Source organism: Silurus aristotelis, assembly GCF_946808225.1.
Source record: "Silurus aristotelis genome assembly, chromosome: 21".
NCBI classification, from domain to species: Eukaryota; Metazoa; Chordata; class Actinopteri; order Siluriformes; family Siluridae; genus Silurus; species Silurus aristotelis.
The window spans coordinates 16,620,638-16,643,987 of record NC_139594.1 but is presented as its reverse complement, the minus strand read 5'-3'; the positions used below and the strand labels follow the sequence as shown (position 1 = coordinate 16,643,987).

The 23,350-nt window shown below is 38.4% G+C and overlaps 1 protein-coding gene across 1 annotated transcript; it reads right to left on the bottom strand.

The window, feature by feature from the left end:
* Positions 1 to 589: 589 nt before the first annotated feature.
* Positions 590 to 22,502, bottom strand: galnt12 (UDP-N-acetyl-alpha-D-galactosamine:polypeptide N-acetylgalactosaminyltransferase 12). Its single transcript, XM_083523663.1, has 10 exons — positions 21,241 to 22,502; positions 19,481 to 19,650; positions 19,098 to 19,287; positions 18,209 to 18,394; positions 16,144 to 16,261; positions 14,524 to 14,700; positions 7,680 to 7,811; positions 6,622 to 6,735; positions 6,305 to 6,460; positions 590 to 3,059 (listed from the first exon to the last, which is right to left on the bottom strand). Exons 1-10 carry the CDS (start codon positions 21,600 to 21,602, stop codon positions 2,922 to 2,924), a joined length of 1,743 nt encoding a protein of 580 aa, XP_083379789.1. The 5' UTR covers positions 21,603 to 22,502; the 3' UTR covers positions 590 to 2,921.
* Between the last annotated feature and the right edge of the window lie 848 nt (positions 22,503 to 23,350).

Here is a 23,350-nt window from a genome sequence, read left to right as displayed (position 1 = left end):
CTATATAATTATATTTTAAATGAAAATATTCGTATATATTTCCTTTCACACATTTGCATTATTTAGCACTGTTTTTTTTGTTTGATTTTTGTAATACATTTCAGTACTATTTTACATGGAGTGTTTTTTTTTGTTTTTGTTTTATCCAGGATCCATCGGTTGATTAATCGCTTATCGGCAAGTGCGATCCAACCTAGCTATCAGTATCGGTCGAACTCTAGTTATTAACATAGCATGATTATTTATTAGATTCACCTACCAACCACGGATTAAAAAATGTCATTATGATAGTAATGATGCTCTTTTAATAGGTTATATATGTCTTGAAATGCAATGCTCATTTGGCTTATGGTACGATGCGGAACAAAATAACCTAATCTAGCATTAGAAGGCAAAACACATACATTTAAAATCAGAACACAATCTCCGCAATAATTATGTGGCCTCCACAGAAAAGAGTTCGGGGACCTGTGCTCTAAAGTATGCTATGAAAGGAATTAATGAAAGGAGAATTCTTGTTTTCAACCTGAGAAACACACATTCAAGATGGATGTTCAGACAAAAGAATTTAGAATTCAGCAATTCAGAATTTCCAAAGGATTTTTTATTTTCAAATAATTTCTTTTTCATGTTAAAAAAAACCTTGATAGACAGAACATGTTCTCCTTCATGTAGACCAACATAATGATGAACCGACATAGAGGACACAAAAAAAACAATTTTCACCACCCCAAATCCAAACTCCATTGAAAGGTTCAAATCAAGAAAATGTTGGAAACCTGAATGATGAGGCCATGGCCTTTTTCTTCCTCATGCTTCCCCATTATAAAATGAAATCAATATCAAAAGCCAATAATAAAAATCTGCTATATTTGTTCTGAACTACTTTAACAGCTACTTCAGCATGAGACACTTTGAACATGTTAAAATAATACAATTCATTATTTTATTTTTTTTGGGACACAGCTGTCCAGAAGACTGGATTTCTTCTCAAACATCTGTTCATCCGTATACAAGGATTTGAGATTTGATCAACGGCACAAGGTCTCTCGGAGCTCCGGTGTAAATCCACAGCTAAACGGTCTAACAACCACCTGTTTATCCATGGACGTTTTATGGACATCTGTGGAGTATCTCAAAGGTCACTGGCTGGGCTGAATAAATAAACACTTCCTGAATATATTTACACATAATGTGTATACCTTAGCAATTTAATGCACATTATGCACATGCTGAGACTTTTTACATCTCAGACCAATTAAAATCTCTTCATAACTAGTTTAATACATGGGGAAGTAATGTATAAAAAGAGAACAAAAATAAAAGAAAAGGGTTTTTGAAGGTATAAGATCGCTGACTCTTATTGCTCATTTATTAACGCATATCTGATCGTTTTGCACAGGAGCCTAAACACAGGTTTCTATCTATACACTCCCACACCAAATATCATTGTGTGAATCTGTATTAATCCATCCAAATCTGTATACAGTGCACTTGGATTACAATGTTCCTTCATTACTTCAACCATGTTCACAGTGTCCTCCTAAAGCAGGTGTGTCCAATCTTGTCCACAATCTTTGCCCTTTGTGGAAAAGCTGGACCGACCCCTGTCCTAAAGCCCTCGATCTGAACTACAGAAATCTGAGGTGTTTAATTAAGCCAGCGTCCATTAGTAATCGAGAGAACATGGAGGATTTGGCACCATCAAGTGGTTGGTAATGTGCAGTGCAGCGGTGATGTAACCACCACTGCAGCCAGACGATGCGACGAATTGGCCTCCAATGTGACTTTTCGACACTGTCTACAGTAACGTCACTGAGCATTGAGTTGCCAGGAGTGATCCTATTTTGTTTCCAGGGTCATAGATCTGGTATAGGATCATATAACAAGGTCATTAAATGCAAATATTTATATCTGTATTCAGATTTAAAGCTAAACAGGTAGAAATGCCACAACGTTCAGTATGTTAGAAACAAGCGCAAGCCGATCTCAGAAACCCTGTGCAAGACACCAGTTTATTGGATCATGTTAAGGTTTGAATCGTGGGTTCAAATCCCAGAACAACCAAGCTGACAATGATGGGTCCTCAAGCAAGGCCCTTAACCCTCAATTGCTTAGCTGTACTGTATAACTTAGATTTGAGACTGTATGTCACTCTGGATAAGGGCGTCTGCCAAATGGCATAAAAAAAAAAAAAAACCTAAAAAAAAAACAAAAAAAAAAAAACATACAAGCACATTTGCACACTGAATTATAATTTAGCATAGCGATTCCGACAGCTGGATTTTAGGAGGTGTAAGGAAACTGAAAAACCCAAAGGAAACCCACATGAATACAGCAAAGAAATAAGTTCAGGATCAAATCGGCGAGCGTGGAGCCGTGGGGCAGTGGATCAGCTGATTACTCTAAAAGCTTGAATTGTCCCAGGCTCTGTGTTGAACATATTGCATGTGAATCAGAGAGAATTTGGTTTAATGAAGAGTAAGATTAATTGCACCAAATAAAAAAAATAATCACTGATTCAAATTCAGATCTCATCAAAAATGAGAGATAAAAAAAAAAAACAAGCTGGATGAGGCAGTGAACTCCAGGGATCATGAGTATAAATCCCAGCCACACCCGGGCCCCTGAGCAAGGCCCGTAAACCCATAGCTGCTCAGTTTTATGAATGAGAAGAAAATGTAGGTCGCTCTGGATAAGGGCGTCCGATAAATGCCGTAAATGCAAATGTCTACTGAAATCGATCCAAATCCACCAAAGCGGCAGCAGCTGAAAAGGTTTTTTTTGAATAAATAAAAAATCAAGTTCAATTCCAAAAATCGATTAAGATGAAGATACAGAAGAAAGTCTTGTAGATCTGTCTGACTCCCGTTCGAGCGCTGGAGCTGTACATAAAGTGCTGTAAGACTTTTGTATTAAATTTATGTCTTCTCCTGGAAGAACCACTGCTGGTGGGCTGAACTGGTACACGGACGCAGAGCAGGACCAGGACTGTCATTGTCTACCTTCTGCACGGCCTCAACACACTTCTGAGTATGGACGTGGTACAAGGTTCCATCCTGGTAAAGCAGAGGACAGAGAGGATACCATTATTTCAGGTTTTTTTTTTAAAGAGTTTTCTTAGCAAAAAAATTCTAACAATAAAGATGCAAAAAAAAAAAAAAAAAAAAAATTTAAACTCAGATTACGGCAACGGATCTGAAGGACATGAGTTAAAATCTCAGCTCCACCAAGCTGCCACTAGAGGGCCCCTGAGAGCTTAAATAGCTGCTCAGTTGTATGAATGAGTATGAATAAGATAGATGCAAGTTACTCTGGAAAAGGGTATCTAAAAAAAATATATATATATTTTAATATAAATTTGATCTTAATGGCTGCACTGAGAACAGAACCGAAAACCTCGAGAGCAAATGTTGAGGTAGTCAATAAACTAACATTAATGCGATTTTATAGAACCATTTCAATTCTCAATATAAAAGCTCAAACTTCTTTTATTTAGTTTTAATTCTTTCTATCAGAATAAAGGACAGCTTCTTCTACTGCAATTCGGTTTTAAATCAACGGGTGTTCCAGTCGTCTTCTGTACCTACAGGCAAATGCTGAAAAACATCTCTGGGTAGCACAGTGCAGATGTGATACATCTGCATTTCCCTTTAACTTTGATGTTTCTTACACGGTGGCACAAGGAAATAAAATTCAGAACTAGGAGTTAGTGATCCGGGGACGTCTGCAGTTGTTTGTTTGATCGCGACTTCTGAACTGGTAATGACGCAAACAATTGCACAACTGTGTGGTGTCTGTCAGTAATGATGAAATATCAAGGAAGATGAATCAGGAGTAATGAGCTTCACTGCTCATTATTAATCCAGCACACATAACCTTTAACTGCACCTGCATCACTTCATGCTTTAAAAGAGCAGTAACACAACACCACGCCGCGTTTCTGCAATTGAGTTTCTTCGCGTACTAGTTTTTAAAACTTGTAATTGTACATTTTAAAAAGTAGGTTTTTTCCTAAGTATTATATTTTAACTACATATTAAATTACATCCTTTACGGAGTAAAAATAATAATAATAATAATAAAAATACCACTAAACTCACAAGAAAGAAAGATGGAGACCCAACTGAAAGTGAATTGCCGTCGAATCGAAAGTTGTTTGAATGTGATTTCTCTCATTATCATAAATGACTTTTTTTTTGTTGCAGAAAATGTGCAAAACATGAGTCATGAACTGTGGTTTTATTTTATTTTATTTTTTGTCAATGCACTTTCATTTTAAAAGGTGTTCCTTTAATTAAAAACTACCAGTTTGCGAATTCTGTCTTCTTGTCCTTTGTTTAAACTACACTAGACCCCCACCCCACCCCACCCCACCCCACCCCCTGCTGTTAAAAAAAGGAAGTGCATTTTACTCCGAATAAATTAAAATTGAGCTACTTTTACTTCAGTAGATTTTTATCTTAACTTGTACTTAAGTAAAATATAAATGTAATAACAGTACTTTTACTTAAGTAGAATATTTTATTAACCTTTCCACCTCTAACAATATGCTACAGCATTTCAGGATGCACGAGTGGCAGTGACTAAAAGACTGGAGGTAGCAGAGCTGAAGATGTTGAGGTTTTCGTTGGGAGTGACGACGATGGACAGGATTAGAAACGAGTTTATTAGAGGGACAGCACATGTAGGACGTTTTGGAGACAAGGTGAGGGAGGCGAGATTGAGACGGTTTGGACTTGTGCAGAGGAGGGACATGGGGTATATCGATAGGAGAATGCTGAAGATGGAGCCACCAGTAAGGAGGAAAAGAGGAAGACTAATGAGGAGGTTTATGGATGTAGTAAAGGAAGACATGCAGGTAGTTGGTGTGAAAAAGGCAGATGTAGAGGACAGGGGGGTATGGAGACGGATGATCCGCTGTGGCGACCCCTAATGGGAGAAGCCGAAAGAAGAAGAAGAAGAAGATTCGGGATGTATGATACGTGCTGCAAACAAGTTACAACAATAGACAACTGATTTTGTATGTAATGTATAGAAATAACATATATTTTATATATATATATATATATATATATAAAAAATTATAATATAATATAATATAATATATAATATAATATAACCATGAGGACAACGTCAACATTTAAGCCTTCTAATATGACTGGATTTGTTGGCATGTCCTCACATTCTAAGGGGAAATGTTTGTTTATTTTCTTGAAGTAAAACAATTTATCCGACACACCAGGATAAATACAGGCTGTTTTCTGCGCTTTTAAATGCGAAGCCCTGCAGGGTTAGCCGCCGGCACCTCGTTCCATCAGTTACGAAATAACAGGCCCGAATGTCATTGTTTTTGCGATTTCTCTCTGAGAGCACTCCAAGGCCTCGGGCCTTCTCAAACCCGAACATCAGTGCAATCCAGAGTCTTCGATTTGCTGGTATAAAGCCAGCGATGGTCTTCTAGAGCAGCGGCCCCCAACCTTTTATGCGTGACGGACCGGTTTAATGTCAGACAATATTTTCACGGAACGGCCTTTAAGATGTGGTGTATAAATACAACAAAATAAAATGATATGACCGGCATAAAAACTGGTATTTTCTAAATCTAATAATAATCGTGAATCCACTGTGTTGTTTTTTGTTCATTTTGCTCGCTTGGGGGTTTGAATTTAGCGGTAACTCCTTTAAGAAGGTAGCGGATGGAGGTAAGACATGTGACTGAGGCATCATGACATGCATCAAGAGTGAGTCATAGACAGATGTGGCGGAGAGAATCTGGTAATTTTCCAAAATAATACATCGCTTAGAATCAAATAATAAATAAAACGGAAATAATCTAAGTTATGTATTGTTTCTGTGCGGCCCAGTACTAATTGACCCACGGACTGGTCCACGGCCCGGGGGTTGGGGACCACTGTCCTAGAGCACTCTGGCTGGACTTCTCACAAGAGTTTACTCCGAGTTTCGAAACTACGCCAGACTGAGCGTGTTCCCGCAATGAGCGCCCTGTCATATTCCAGCAGATGTAAAGCTATTAATCAGCATACAGTCAGCAAAAAAAAATAAAAATACGGACTGAGCGATGACTCTCACAGCAACGAGTTTGCTAACTATAGTCCCGAGTTCCTTTTCTAAATATTCACTGCAGTTTCAGAAATGCCAAGTTGCTCATTACTGTGACTGTATATAAATAATCAAACACCTGCCGAAGTTAATTCATAGGCCTCCTGCTGCTTTTCAACTTCTCATGATTTTTCTTTTCCCTTCATACCACAGCACTGACGGCGTGTGTCTTACGGCTCACCTCTCTGAGAACAAACTTCTGGTCCTCGGGGACAGTTTGCTGGGGGTTTCGGCACAGATTGATGCTGAGGAAGGTGGAGATGGGATCGGCTACGGCACAGCCTGCGGGCTCTCTCGTGTTGTAGCGGATCTCATTGTCGGAGGAGTACTCGAAAAACTAGCACACGTGCAAATAACAGAGGATAAAAAAAGACAGCAGGAGGATTTACAGATGCACAATGTTAGAAAGGCAACGAAGAGAACAAAGAAAATGAAACATAAAATGGAGATTTACAGTGGAAGGCAATTCTACGTGGGAATTGTTCAAATGCCTCCTACCTGGTTTTGGCCCATCCCGTGGCACTGATACAAAATGATCCTGTTGCCCGCCACGTTATGGTCACTGGGAGGATTGTAGTCGAAGCAATAGTTAATCATTCCTCGATTCTTTAGCTGGAAGTAAGATCAGAATGAGAAAATGGTGAGAGAAATAAGACCAGACTTAAACTGGAAGAGATACATCTTTAACACGGCAAAAAATATCTGTCTAATTATAGGGAAATAAATACATTGTTTAAGAATAAACAGACTAGTAACAAGTCAAATGATCTGCCAGTGCAGCAATATAATTACACGTATGATAAAAGGCTTTAGAAAATAAAATGTCTTAAAATAAGCGTTAAAAAACATTAAATAAAAAACTTAGATCATTACTGGACACTGAAAGATATTCAACATGAGAAACTTTCAACTAAAAACCATTAATCTTTGTATAAAGAACAACGTTCCAAAATATAATAACCATAGTGAATGTTTGGAAAAAGTGTAGTGACTTAATACTGCAGACTTTTATAATTTGTTATAAGGTAGTAAATAAATGTGTTGGTGTTGTTGGCACCTGGCAACCTTAAAACCAGTTATTGCAGCTAAAATAAAGTCTTAAACAAAAAAGTATAATGTACATTTACAGCATTTGGCAGATGCCCTTATCCAGAGCGACTTACAACTAAGCAGGGGAGGGTTAAGGGCCTTGCTCAAGGGCCCAGCAGTGGCAGCTTGGTGGTGGGATTTGAACTTGTGACCTTCTGATCCCAATTTCAATGCCTTAACCACTGAGCTCCCACCTCTATAATAATAGTACAATAATAGTTTAAAAACATACTAGGCCTTGATGTCTCTGATGGTAATGAAGCTCAATTTGCAGGTAAAATAACTAACCTTAAGCTTTACTAAGTACGGATAAAAAAAAAGTTATTTTAAAACAAGCATAATAATCTTACACAATCTGCTCGTGCATAGTAGTTTATTCTTAAAATAAGATTAAAAAGATTTTTATGGCTAGAAATAAAATTGTGTCTTGACTATATGAGGAGTTTTTGCAGTGTTGGCCACTTTACCATTCCAAACATGCCAGGTTGATCTTGTGGGACATGGATGTCTGGATAGACGTTCTCTAGGAACCATTTGAAGTCCTTACAGCCAAGACGCATTCTAAGTTTCTTCCTCTCGGTCACATCGCCATAGGCCTCCTAGAAACAAGAACGAGTTCATGACGATGGTTAGTGGCTTCAATATGCAGAACATTCAATATCTCGTGAAATGTGACTGTATGCATGTTATATTAATAATATCTAACTTTACAGAAAGCATACTACATAGAAATAATACAGATTAGTGCAGGGAAACAGGACATTTTGGAACTAGGAGTTGGAGACCCTAGCGTGTCAGGAATCGTTTGGAACCAGTGCAAACTTGTCGTTAGTTATAATGGAGCAGTGTAGTGGTGCACAACAAGCGTTCACTGGAAAACTTTTTATGAGAATAGTGATAGTGTAAGCAAAGAAAAGAAGTGCCGTGTTGAAGAAACGGCTTTAGCTGAAATTCCCTCATTGCAGATCTCTCGACTGCCTTATTTTAACTAATGGCAAGGGGTTCAAAACGATTTCTCACTGGTTCCAAACAATTGACAATGCCCCAGGGTTGCCAACAGAACACAGGTGAGGTGCGTTTTTTCGTTTCCGTTCGGAAATTTCATTGGTCTAAATGTTATGTCGCTCAGTTTTTTTGGCTTGGAGTTTGTAAAACCGGGAAAAACCCAGGAAAAATTCATAAATTAGCCGCTTCATTGTTTAAGCCGCAGGGTTCAACGCGTAGGAAAAAAGGTAGCGGCTTATAGTCCGAAAAATACGGCAATTAAGCACCACTTCAGAAAAAAGCTGTCAGTTCCATTAACTCCTATTCAAGGTATGTGAATGGTGGAATTTGGAAATGTGGAAGTTTTGCATTACACTGCGATCCAAACATGAAGTTTGGTGACCTGTGAATTCTTTACACTTTAAAGCATAAAAAGAAGTCTATGTTCACAGCTTCAATCAATGAAAGGGTTCAGGGGGTTTGGGTTTAATAGTTGCAGTGTCTCTCCAGTAGGGAGACCTATCCAGCTAGTTCCAAACAGAAGATCTCTGCCTGCTTCTTTATATTTTGTATTTCAAAGTCCTTCTGGGTAATAGTGTGCCCTTGGGGTAGAACATTTACTGCTTTGCTTGTTTTGGCGATCAGGTTGCAGTTGACCTCATACCTAGTGTTTGATAGGCTAGAGAACAAATACAAAGATTAGATAAAAATAAAATGCACACAACCAGGCATAATAGTATTGTTGAGCTGCATTTAGAGAGCTTGTTACATCTACTGGAACTGGAAATAGCCAGATCCCTGTTATAAATTCACCCACAGCTTGCAGGAGAGCAACAAAGGGAGTTTACTTGGTAATCAGTAATTCTGAGAAAATGCAGTAGATAATTGTGTTCTCAGATTCATGAATGCCATACTGAAGCATTTTTCACTACACAATCATTACTATGTTGTGCATCTCTTTATGAGTAGAGTTCAACTGATTCATCGGTTTTGCCGATTAATCAGCACCAGTAGTTCAATATCAGTGCATACCTAATTTTTCTGGGTTGTACAATATGAGAGTGGCCTCTAGGGGTGAATCTAATGCCACAAGCTGTTTGTTTTGACACGCAAGACTCTATGCTGTATTATATTATCAATTAAAATTGATCATTTATTAAATATATAACTATATTTATTAGCTTATTGCTAGAACTATAGATTATCTGCAAATATCTATACCGATAGTTTTTCCGGGTTGCTTTATACAGTATGAGAGCGGGCTCTAGAGGCGAATCACTGATGTCAACAGCTGATTACTGATGTCTTTTTTATTCATTTTTTATGTTACTTTTTTATTTATTTATTTGTATTTCATTTACCTCAATAAGTATCAGATAATCAATATATTCATATCAATTTCTTTTAATATGTTATGTTATATTCATGATTCAGTACTGTTTTTTTATTTTGAATTTTTTTTATAAATTTCAGTACTATTTCACATGGAGCCTTCTGTTTGTTTGGTTTTTATCCAGTGCCCACTTTATCGGTTGCTTAATCAGTTTTCCAATCCAACCTAGCTATCGGTATTGGTAAAATCATCGATTGGGTAACCTCTTATTATAAGTGCTGAATTCTCTCCAAATGGGTGCAGTGAATTTGAAGTAAAAAAAAATTATTATAATCAAACGTCACAAATTACACAATTGAAAATGTTGATTGAGAACTACTCAAATACAAACTGTCCCTCACAGTCAGCAAGCATGCCACCACCTAAGTTTATATGGGATGAACAAATTCAAAATCATCCAAAAAAAAAAAGACCAAACAGTATAAAAAAATGGTTATGGTGCAGCTGCAAATTTGTTCTTTTCTGTTTCATTTCTGCTGTCGTAGCATTCTCAAAGAACACTAAACTGCTCCCCAAAGGAGTCAAAAGTGTTTGTAAAGCTCATCCTTACAAAAAAAAAAGCTGAGCAGTGTGTGGAAAATTATTTCTTTTGTGTATTAAGTGCAAAGGCAATTTATTTTCCTGTCACTACAATGGAGAAATTTGCCATTACTGCAAAACACAATGTCACTAGCCACAAAAATAAAAGCAATTCACTTACAGAGGGATGCATGCCATAAAAACATAACAAGTACACCTGCTGGAAAGGCCAACTGTGTTAGTTTCTCCACACGGTTTTGTACAAATCAGCCATTTCCATGAAGTGAAATAGATAAAGAATATACACTCATTTAAGCATTTTCATTCAGCATTGTGTATCCAACAAAGAAAGGTAGATTTAACAATATTTGACTGCACAGGAAGAGTCATAAATACCTAATCATGGCAGAATACAACGTGGGAACGCGTTGATATGTCCTTTCTGAGATTTTACGGTATTTACGGTGATAGAAACCAGCTTTTGTGTGTATGGTTTTTCTATTTAGGCACACAGCACCTTGCGCAAAAAAAATAAAAATTAAAAAATTCACAGATGTCTCTGCTGTTTGTGAACTGTCCGTATAATAATAATTACAATTAGAGGTCAAAAAATTAATCGGTTTTGCCGATTAATCGGCACCGAATGTTGATTGCTGGATTGCAAACATCCATACAGGTAGTTTTTCCAGGTTGCGCTATACAGTACAAGAGCGGCCTCTAGAGGCAAATCACTGACACCACATGTTAAGTGTCTTTTTTTTATTAATTTTGGATGAAACTCTATTTATTTTGAGTGTTACTTTTTGTTTCAGTTTAAATGCGTCTTTTATTTTTCTCAATATTTATTATTATAGCTAATATATTCATATTTTTTTATTTTTGCACATTTTTATGATACAGTACAGTGTTATTTATATATATATATATATATATATATATATATATATATATATATATATATATATATATATATATATATATATATATATATGTATTCTGTTTTGGTTTTTAAACTACGAATAGCAAATAGTACGACCCAACCTAAGAAGAAAATGGGTAACAGAGAATTATTTAGTGCCGATTACAAATCAGCACATTTTTTATTGTATACTGTGCCAAGAAACACTGCGGGGAAAAATAGCAGGACCTGGGGTGTGTGATAAACACTGTTATTAGATGTGTGAATTTCATTCTCAGCCAGGGTCTATGTCTCAGACAGTAATGTGTTTTTTGGGAGAAAAAAATAAATGTGTTGTGTGTGTATTGTGCCTACAGAGGCCTAAGACAAAGAGTGATGACCAAAGAAAGCAACGTTATGCAGGACCTCGCAGGTTAAACAGAGCTGTTTGTGCCGAGTGCGGTTTAGGAGATAAACAAAAATAACATTGTGTCGGCTCGCTGGTAAACGACTCAAGAGAAAACATGAAGCAATAAGTCTTAACCTCACTTCCACTTTTGGACAATCAATGTGTGCTCTGGAAGTCTGATTACAGCAAGTGTATAAATAATGGCTTAAAAAACTCAGTTTTGTAAGCAATCTCTTCTAAATATTTAACAATAACACGTACCATTATAGAATTTGACAGATGCCCTTCAATTTCCTCATCCACATTCACCTCATCCACTGAGCTATTACTATTCGTGGAGCATTTTATTACTGATCAGTCAACTGAACGATCAGTATAGCAGGTGCTAGATTTCTTCACACCACTGTCATGATAAAAAAAAAAACTAAAAAAGTAAGAAACAAAACAGCTTCAGCAGTTGAAGAGAGACCCTGAAAAAGTGTCACAGGATTGAACGTCTAAAATTTGCATTTTACTTACAATGCATATATTCAAAGATGGTGAACATTCAAACGAAAAGAAAGAACATTTGTCTACGCCTATATGACAGAAAATTGATAAACATCTTGCAGGTCAACTTGAAAACCAGACAGACAGCAATGTTTTTGCTCTCACGTGACCAGTGACTCTTGCTTCCCTGTTGCCACCTGCATAGTCACACATGAAGTATAAACCAATACAGAAAATAATAGTACCTCTATTTGCTAAAAAGGTTGTCTGAACTGTCTATAAACAAAACCATTAAATGTCGAAACACAAAAAACATTGCAGTTATTCAGTATAATTTTCATCATTTTATATATATATATATACAATTTATTTTATAATTTTTTTTATTAATTATCATATTATATTAGCATTTTCATATGTGCAATACCATTATTTTATTTAATCATTTAGTTTTTATTTGCAATACTACTATTCATAAAGCATAAAAAAGATTGCCGTGTAAAGGTACAGTAGGAACATATTTATATTTATAAATGTATGCATAAACAATCTCTATAGTTTTTTTTAAGACAATGGTGTAAAGAAATCGAGCATCTGCTATACTGATTACATAATTAACTAATCAGTAATAAAGGCTTCATGAATAGTAGTAGAAGTGGTAACTCATACTGAACATATCATCGGAGGGTGGTGAGTTCACATCCCAGTACCATCAACCTGTCACTACTAGGCCCTGAACTGCTAGGTACGGGCGTCTGTCAAATTCTGCAATCGTACGTATTAAATGGAAGATATTTAGGAAATTTTATTTTTTTTTTTAAATAAGAAATCGCTTACAAAACTGAGATATCAAAGTGTTTTTTTGTACTTTTTTTATTTATACACTTGCTTTGATCAGACCTCCAGAGCACACATCGATGGTCCAAAAGTACATGGAGTGAGATTTAAGCTTTAAAGAAGATTTAAGAGGAAAGCATTAAAATAAAAGGTGCCTGGATATGCATTATGAAGATCCTGACATGAAGCTAATTGTTCTATATTTTGGTTATTTCTTTTTTTTTATTTAGAATATTCCACAGGGAAGTTGTGATTTCCTTGCATATCCCTTGGTAAAGAGAAAGCAGAATCCCCAGAATACCGTAAAAAAAAAAAAAAAAAATGCCGAACCCGACAATGGCATGTACTAACAGACACGTCAGCCAGGACAATCTATTTCAACACCCACACAGTGGCACTTTATCAGCGCTTGGATATGAAAAGGAATTTGTGGTTTTGTCTTCATCCTGTAAGACTTCGGAGGGCGAAGCAGCTCGAGGTACGGGAGCTTGTTCAGGTGAATGTGTATGCTCAGCACACATCTCTGCCACCTCAGACACTGTGGAGTGCTGAGCTATGGGCCACAGAGGAGCACTGCTAACGCCGAATTGCGGGCGACAGCTGTTGGAAGCAGAACCCGGTCGAACCTATTTAGCAGCACTGAGTAGTGATGGATGACTTCCCCTACTGATGAGAAAATGATTCATCAGACTGCAATGGCCAAACAACCAGCTGGGTGCCCGGGTACCATAAAACCAGATGCGTAATGATTCAGAATTGCAACTGGGCCTTGTTTATTTTGTGTGTTTTTTTTTTAAAGCAGTTCACTACAAACTAACTGTATTTACACTGAATAAAATAAACACATAATAGCGCATCACACAGTGAAACTTGTTTTTTTGACCCTAATTGCAGAGTTTAGCACCAAAATTTTACTTGTCATAGTGAAGGTTGTGTCCCAGAGAAATTTAAAGTTCAAGTAAAGTAGAAATGGAGGTACCAGTCCGAATCTAAGCACCAGTACTACATCTGATTCAGATTTTCAAACGTTACTGTCTGTCTAATGCGTTACAATGAACATTGTCTTAAAGCAGCTTTACGCGATAAAGCGGTTATTTCTTTTTTTTTTATATTTTATTTAGAATACTTTACTGATCCCACAGGGAATCCCAGCGATGTTGGGAAGCTGGGGCCAGAGCACAGGGTCAGCCATGATACAGCACCAAAAGGAGGGTTAAGGGCCTTGATCCAGGGCCCCATGAGTTGAAGCTTGGTGATACTGCGACTTGAACCGCCAACCTTCTGATCAATAACCCACTCAGAGCTTTACCCACTGAGCTACCACTTTCCCTTAATATAAACACAGCTTATCTCCTTGCAGCTTCAACATACATGAAATCAGAAATGAAAGTTAGTTTCATGCCACATTTTATAACCTACAAACCCTGCACACCCACCCCAGCTTTGCATTATATCTGTAAAAAGGAACAGAGCGCAAAGACAGACTGACACTAATCAAGGACAAATAAAAGACACTGCAATCGTATACTCGATTATGTCACCTCAGACACCGCAGTGAACTCGGTAAAGTCTGTCACTCAATATGTTCACAGCTTGTGTGAATACGTGTGTGGCTAAGCCAGGCATCTGTATCTTATTTCTCAAAGCCCTGGTAATCAATCAGGGTCTATTTACGCTGTTGTTGAGCTACCATTTGCAAGACCCGAACGTGATAAATGGATCTGGAATAAAAACAAAGCGATAAGGAGAAGTACAGGATGACAGGAAGGACAGCGAGCGTACCAGGCGAGCGTGGGGGTTTCGGTGGTAGTACAGCTCCTTGTAGTTGTCCATCCAGACTTCTGCGGCCCGCACACTGTTGGCCAGAGCTTTGCTCCGAGAATAGGGAGCCTTTTTAGGAAAGACATGGCCAACATGGGAACAGGGATGGACCTCTAAACTCCCTCCACACTGCCAGATCTGGGAAAATAAAAAGGACAAAGAAGGACTTAGTCTCGTGCACAATACTGCCAGGGCTCGCTGGAATTTTCCCACCTGTGATGAATAAACTCATACAAAGACATTGGAAAAATTAGCATAACCCAATATATAGTACATTATATAGTCCAAATTACGAGTTAATGTACAAAAGTCTTAGGGACATGCAAAAGAAATGATGCTAGGTTTCTACAATTATTCGAATAATATGCTAAATATATACTAAAAATAAAGAACAGTGAATAGTGATTTAAAAAATGTGCCTCATAATTTTGCATATTACTAGATATCTTTTCTGAGATGAGTTTTGGTTTTAGGTTTTGAGTTTTTCCAAATTAAATATCGAACACACTAAAAGATCAGTGTACTATATTTGTAATTCAGCAGTCACTATCTGTTAATTTTGCACAAAGGCCTTCAGTGGTGTTCTGCCTGAATCAATCCACCTCTTAATACCATCATTGTGATGCCACCGCTATAGAAAACATCGAAATTATATTATTATAGAGAAATGCAATATAACGGAGCATTGCATCACAGACAAGAATCCCACACAGTGAGAATTAATGGGATTACTGAAGCAAGAAACCCAATGAACACAATTCAACAAGTCTCCTTTCACTGTAGCCACAGCCGCAACACCAGCATACATCATCTCAAGCAGAAGCATCGATATTAACCTTATAAAATGACACCGGGTTTTCCGGGGGGTTTTTAAAATGAATGTTTTGTACGATTATGCGGGAAAGAAAACAAAAAAATTATAAATGCTTCATGAAAAATCTTTATAACTGTTTTGTCCGACATTTCCTCACGATTTTCAGCTTTTCTTGAAAAGTCAGTTTTGTAAATGTCCTTGTAAGTGTATCTGTGACCAAATCAAGTTCCTTCTCTTCTGTCTGCCATTGTGGAATGAAAAACAGCTATTTAATCCACACAAATACAGTATATTTCAGCTCACGCAGTTTGCCACAGATGTGGTATGCGAGCTCTGACTAGTGCTCTTTTTGACAATCCAATCAAAGGTCGTGAAAATGCCGACATTATTGTAACCAACTCAAAATCTGATTGGTTAAACAACCTTAAAGCTTTTAAACAACATGCACTTCACACTACAGGTGCCTTCACTGCTGATTCTGAAGGTCTCGCGACAGATTTGGGCAACACGTGATGCTCTGAGGGTCAGTGTAATTCAGTAATATGAGATGATCAGACAGGGGTGTGTATACTTTTGGAAGGCACTGCATGTCAGGCGGTCAGCAACTTGTAAATGAATCACTGTAATTGGTTATTGTTATAACAGCATAATGGCACTTATTCTTAAATAGTCAGTGCATCATGACAGCTGGAGTTGGAAATGGCAATTGGAATGCAATTGGAATGACAAAAAGTGAAAAGAAATGAATAAATAAAGCATTAAATTACCCTGAATGAAAACTCTAGGTTTTCTCCTCCCCACACCTCCATCCCTGTGTCGTATGTACCCAGGTAATGAAAGTACTTCTTGCTGACGGCAAAAAGACCCCCAGCCATGGTCGGAGATCTAAAACAAATCAAAAAAGAATTAACTTACAATTTATTTTTTATTTTTTTAAAGAGCTTGAGAGAAGCTGTTCATCTTCATGGATTCTTGTGCTAATTAGATTTCCTATTTAAAATCAACACTGCAGTTATATGCCATTGACTATTGTTACGCAAATTTCAGTTCATACAAAGCTGACATTCAACAGAGGCCCCCAAGCGAAAAGAATGCTATGGTACTATTTACACACTCCATATATAGCAAGAAGGTACTGTTTACACTGGGGGTGTAACATAATTGCAAGTATGTGTACGTAGTGCTCCACACATCCGTAGCCGTATCCTGATTTAAACCTTAAGTGGCATTGCGTATTTTTATTTGTATTTTTTAAATAAACCCTCCAATTATATCCATGGGGAAAAAAACAAAGGAGTATTTGCCCAGTACAATCAGGATGTGAGTTCCGGCTCTGATTTAGAACCAGAACTACTGATACACTGTATGGGCAAAAGTATTGAAACACTGACTTTTCCAGCCATATGTGGTTCTTCTGGGTGAGAATAAAGGTATTTATTTTCCCTTAAACTAAAACTTTCTTTCGGCTTCTCCCGTTGGGGTCACCACAGCGGATCGTCCGCATATTTGATTTGGCACATGTTTTTACGCTGGATGCCCTTCCTAACGCAACCCTCCCCATTTCTCCGGGCTTGGGACCGGCACTAAGAGTGGCTAGGGTTGGTTCCCTGACCGGGGATCGAACCCGGGCCGCAGCGGTGAGAGCGCCGCATCCTAACCACTAGACCACCAAACTAAAAGACTTAATCCTGTTCTAGCATGACAATACTGTTGTGCACAAAGCCATCTAGATATACTTTACATGGGTTGGAGTACAAGATCTCCTGCTATACAGCTCCAAAACTATTGAACACCTCTGGGATGAATGTGAACAGACTGGACCTCAAGCCTTCTCACTTCATCTACATCAGCACCTGACTTCACAAACCCCCTCATTGCTGAATAAGCACAAATCTTCACAAAATCTAGTGGATCATCTTTCCAGAAGAGTGGATGTTAGTATAAAAGCAAATGGTGACTAAATGTGGAATGAGAAGCTCAAAAATGCATTCAAGTCTTATGGTCAGGTGTCCATAAACTTTTGTCCATACAGGGTACGTTTTAGGTGGCTCGTTTATCCCTCAGGGTTTGGTATCCTTGCTATCCTGATTCCTACCACTTTGACCAGGCGGCAGTTACTATAGACCAGGGGTCACCAACCTTTTTAAAAGTGAGAGCTACTGCTTGGGTACCTATTAATGTAAAGGGCTACCAGTTTGATACACACTTCTGAAATAACACATTTGCTCAATGTACCTTTAATTATATGTTATTTTCAAAAATTAATGATATTCATCTATATCTAGTCATCTATATTTTAATATTGTCATTTTTAAATTCACACCAATGCAAGTGTGATACTGTCAGGAAACCACCAGCCACGCCTAAATAAAAAACTACACTACAAACAATCATATTTATTTAATCATGTATTTAAGGGGTGAGAAATATATTTTTTGGAGAAGGTAATGAATTTAAATTACAGCACCACTAAGCTGCCACTTCTGGGCCCTTGAGCAATGCCCTTAACTCTCAATTGCTCAGTTGTATACTGTAAATGAGATCATTGTAAGTCGCTTTGGATAAAGGCATCCGCCAAATGTCATGAATGTAAATTAATGGTGGGTGGCAGTTAAACATTAAACAGCAACTGTGGACACAAAGAGATAAAACAAATGGTTAAATACGACATCGAAAACACGACTAAAATAAAGAGCGCACCTGGCAATCACAAGGCAAATGGAGTATTCCTTAAAATCTGATAGTTCAGTGTAAACAGGATCATGATCTACCAATATGCTCTCGCTGACTAAATATTAACCGCTATGCTGGAATGTCGACAGAATCAAGCACCTGATGACATCCGTAGGGGAGCGTCTGCGGTTCTGCTCGTATTCGGGCACAGAATGCCACGTGAAAACAAGTCTCCAGTCAAAGCCACCAATCTGAGGCTCGCCCGAGTTGCCCAGATACTGGAATGTGTTCCAGTCGATCACGTCTATTACTGGACAGATGACGGCAGTGGGTTCCTCCTTTATTCTACACAACAGGGAGACAATCGCATGAATGTTAACACTTTAGTTGGTTGGTTGGATCTAATGATGTGAAGAATAATGAATAGATAGACGGATGGATAAAAAGAGGGATGTATGGATGAAGAGAAGGATGGATGAATGGATTGATGGATGGATGTAAGGAAGGATAAAAGGATGGATGATTAGATGGGTGGATAAATCTGTGGATGGATGGATGGATGGATGGATGGATGGATGGATGGATGGATGGATGGATGGATGGATGGATGGATGGATGGATGGATGGATGGGTGTGTGGGTTTTTAGATGGATGGATGGATGGATGGATGGATGGATGGATGGATGGATGGATGGATGAGTAAGGGATGGATGGATGAATGGATGGATTTTTTAATAGGTGGATGGATGGATGAATTCAAGCATGGACATTTGAATGGGTGGGTTGGTGTTTGTTTAGGGGATGGATGGATGGATGGATGGATGGATGGATGGATGGATGGATGGATGGACTATAATAACAGAATAATAAAATAATAATTGATTAATTAATAAATGTTTAGTTGATTGAATAAATTGATAGCTGGATAGATGGCTGGCTGGATGGATGGATGGATGGATGGATGAATGGATATCAAGATAAATCTTTGCATGTACATTGGATGCTATTGAATGCTTTATTTGACCGATTGTCTGAATAGAGCTCTTACCTGTGTAGTAGAGGCTCTAACCAGCCCTCATGACACTCACAGTGACAGTCCAGGAAAGTCAGAACATCACCTGTGGCTATGGAAGAACCCAGAAGACGAGCCCGAACTAGCCCTTCTCTCTTCCTCGCTCGGATCAGACGTACCTTCCGCAGGTCAGCTATGTAGTTCTCCAGAGGCTGCTTTAGATGTTCTGAAGGATCGCATAGAAGAATTAACACAATAATATCAGGTAATCCTGTATTAAATAGTACTGTGTGTGATCCTACTGTACAGCTGATCAGTAAACTGTGCCAGTTTGCCAGGTTCCAAAAATAAACCCAAGTGATGACATGCACATAATGCTTTAGCTGAAGCTGCACTGTACAGTAGGTGTTCCTCTGTACCTCGGTCACTGTAGTCATCCACAAGGATGACCTCCTTCAGTAGAATATCAGGTGAGGTTTCCAGAACACTGTGCACCGTGCGCAATAACGTAGACCAGGCTTCATTGTAGAAGGCGATCACTACTGATGTCGAGGGCAAGCTGCGGTAGTCATACTTCAGGTCTTTGCATCTGATAGAAATTAGGACACAAACATTAGCATTTATTCCTGCAGAAACATTGTGTTGTGTTTGCAAGTTGGCCAATTGAAAGAACCAGTGCAAAAAAAATGCTATACAAACACATCTGTGAGGAAAATGACACAATTTATAGGAGTTCTTACAAATTCTAGGAATTTGGTCTACACTGACTTAGGATGGGACATTTAGGATTAGGATAGGATTGCACAACAACAACAACACTGCACAAACACCAGACTCATTGAAATCAGACATTTAAAAACTGCATTTCACCAGATCAGAATTCCATTAAGTAAAAATTCTAAAAAGTGAAAGTTATTTACAGTAGGAGCAAACTAGAACGTCATCTCTGGATGTACACCAATTAGAAATAACATCATGACTACCTGCCTATTGTGTTGGTCCCCCTTTTGCTGCCAAAACAGTTCTGACCTGTCGACCATTAACAGCATGAACTTCTTTAGCAGTTTGAGCTATAGGAGCTCGTCTGTTGGAATCGGACCACATGGACCAGCCTTCGCTCCCCACGTGCATCAATCACGACCCTGTCTTTGGTTTACCACTGTTTCATCCTTGGACCACTTTTGATACCTTCTGACCACTGCAGACCAGGAACACCACAAGAGCTGCAGTTTTGGAGATGCTTTGAACCAGTCGCCTAGACATCTATCACAATTTGGCCCTTGTCAGATTTGCTCAAATCCTTGAACATTTTTCCGGCTTCTAACACATCAACTTTGAGGACAAAATGTTCACTTGCTGCCAAATAAATCCACCCACTAACAAGTGCCATGATGAAGAGATATCATAAGGAGGGTCTGTACCTTCAAATGTATTTTTTATATATATATATATATATATATATATATATATATATATATATATATATATATATATATATATATATATATATAACGTATATACTTAGGGCCCCACAGACACATCTAAACCCCCATGGATGGGTGAACTACGGCCCAAATAGTTCGAATAAACCATAAAATAACAACAAAGAAATTGGTGGAGAATTACCAGAATGAAACCTGGTATGTAGTCAGATCTGGTCTTGTTCTAATGATGTGTCAGAAAATAGGTCGTGGCATTTTAATCTAAAGATCATTATCTCCAACTGAAGCATGGGAGTGGCAGAGTAGTGTTGCAATTGTTTGGATGGTTTCGCGGGGGGGGGAAAAAGTTGGGGAACTGGTGCTTTTCAGAAAACCGAGGACGCCAGATTATCATTAGGCAAACCAAAGCAAGACCTCAAAACATCAGCCAGGAAGTTCAGCTAGATCTTCCAGCATCACAGTGTTAAGCATAAAAAAAAAATGTAAATAAATAAATGTGAACTGAACTTGACAAGACACACTAGATCACTCCAGTCTATATATTAGAAATACATATATATGAAGTTTGATTTCCTGGCAATCTAATAAAAGGTGAAAATGAACTCTAATGACCTCTTGTGAAATGTGTGGAACAGACACTTGGGATGGATGTTCTCATTTGGCAGGTTCATGTTAGTTTTGTGGATTTTGGTGTGTGTGTGTGGGGGGGGATTATTCTGCATTAATCTCTTACGCACAGTGGATTCCACTTCTCAGGCAATCTGCGGTGGAGCGAGATCCTGTCGCTGACGTAAATGTTGATCTGGTGCTTCTGCAGACTTTCTTCTTCTTTGCGCTTCTCCTCGCCGCTCAGCTCCAGTCGGACGGCTTGGCCCAGCTCACCCAGCGCACGCACATCCAGCGCCGGCTTCTCGTACACGGGTCTGCGCAGGAACTCGTAGTCCTCCTCTGGGATCAGGTCTGGTGAAAGTCCTCGCCGATTCTCGTGGCTCACATCGGGGTTTCGGTGCATGATGAAGTATCCGAGGAGTGAAGCGCAAATGAAGAGCGCGAGAAGCTGGAGAAGCTTGGGGCGAGTCCTTCGTCGGCATAGTGCCATTGTGTTTAAATAATGTTGATTAGAATAAATCTGAAGGATTAAATTAATCTGATTTAAATAGCATGTAAACGCTTTGAGGAGTTAATCCATGTGAAGTTTATTTCCATACGCAAATAAAGTCAATGAATGGAAATTTGTGCTAAAACAGTTCACGCTTACGGATTAAAAAATTTACACAAAGAAAAACATAAAAATATAAATCAAATTCATCTTGAGAGTTCCAGTGCAAAAGTATATAATCCGAGCTCCATGCAGTTTACGCCTTCTGAAGTTCCTCCAACTTCCTCCTTCTTGAGACCAAACACACAGGAACTACTGGACTTCCATGAAAACTGGTCCAAAATGAAAAGAAGGAAAAAAAAAAAGTTCACTGTCGTTTTAATGTCAACCAAAGCCTGGAATGAGGAAGGTGATGAGAGAGTTTTTCATTCAACATTGTAGCAAGTCAAACTCTCATATGCAAATCTTTTCCTGTGTTTGTTGAATCGGCCGCAATCGTAAGCTGCTTCCTGTCGATGCGACATGTCACGTGTGCGTGTGAAACGAGTGCACGCTTTTGTTTCCCCGTTTGCGTCAAGACAACTTCGTGAAATACCAGGTCTCGACTCTTTCTAGGGAAAAAAGTTTTGCCAAAACAAGCCGAATCATCCGGCTGTGACGTGAAGCCGGGTCACGTGGTACAGCTAAACCGTGGCCAAAAAAAGTATCTGGCCAAAATGTATCACCCTCATCATCTTCATCATCACTTCCAAGGTCACGACTGAGTCTTTCGTTTACATTCCTCAGCCTGAAGAACAGTTCTGACTCAGGTCTCCATCCCGTCTTCGATTCATGCCTTTACTATATCTCTCTCTCTCACACACACACACACACACACACACACACACACACACACACACACACACACACACACACACACACACACACAGAGATTTCACACCATCACTGCTAGTCTATTCTAGTGATCATATTTATTACACAATATATTTATATACACATATGCACCAGTGCATCTCATTTTATGGTTGACCAGGGGTGGAGCTAGAGGGTGGCCAGGGGTGGAGCGAGAGAGTGGCCAGGGGTGGAGCTAGAGGGTGGCCAGGGGTGGAGCTAGAGGGTGGCCAGGGGTGGAGCGAGAGAGTGGACAGGGGTGGCAGCTGCCCCACAGGCCACCATTCTTGTAATTGCATATTTAAACATTTCAAATCTAGAAGAACCTCAATCATGTACATACGATTCTGTATGAACCATGAAACAATTTTTTTAAAAAGGTTCCGACTATAAATTTTACGTGAAAATATTGTAACAATTGCAAATTTGTAGATCGTCGCCTAAAATATTAGAAAAAAGTATTTAATAGTTGAATGATGTTGGATGGTTTAATGGCACAAATTTTATGAAAAATGTATAAATAAATAAATATACAAGGCAAAATTAAAACCTTCAATGCAACACATATTTACTCAAAATGTTCTTTGTTTACTCAAATATATATATATATATTAAAAAACCTACACAGAAAAATCATTTTTAATCACTAAACCTTTGCTTCACTCAAACAGTAAACCAAGTCTCAAATCAAGCACCAAAATCCGCCATGATGCACACATCCGGCAATTAAATCCGTCCGTGTGGAAACATAGCAAAAGTTTCGTTCGGTATCCTGATGATTAACGTAACTAAAACACCATAATTACTTTAAAACATTTACAATAATGATTTCTGTTCATGCTTTATGTTGAGTTTGG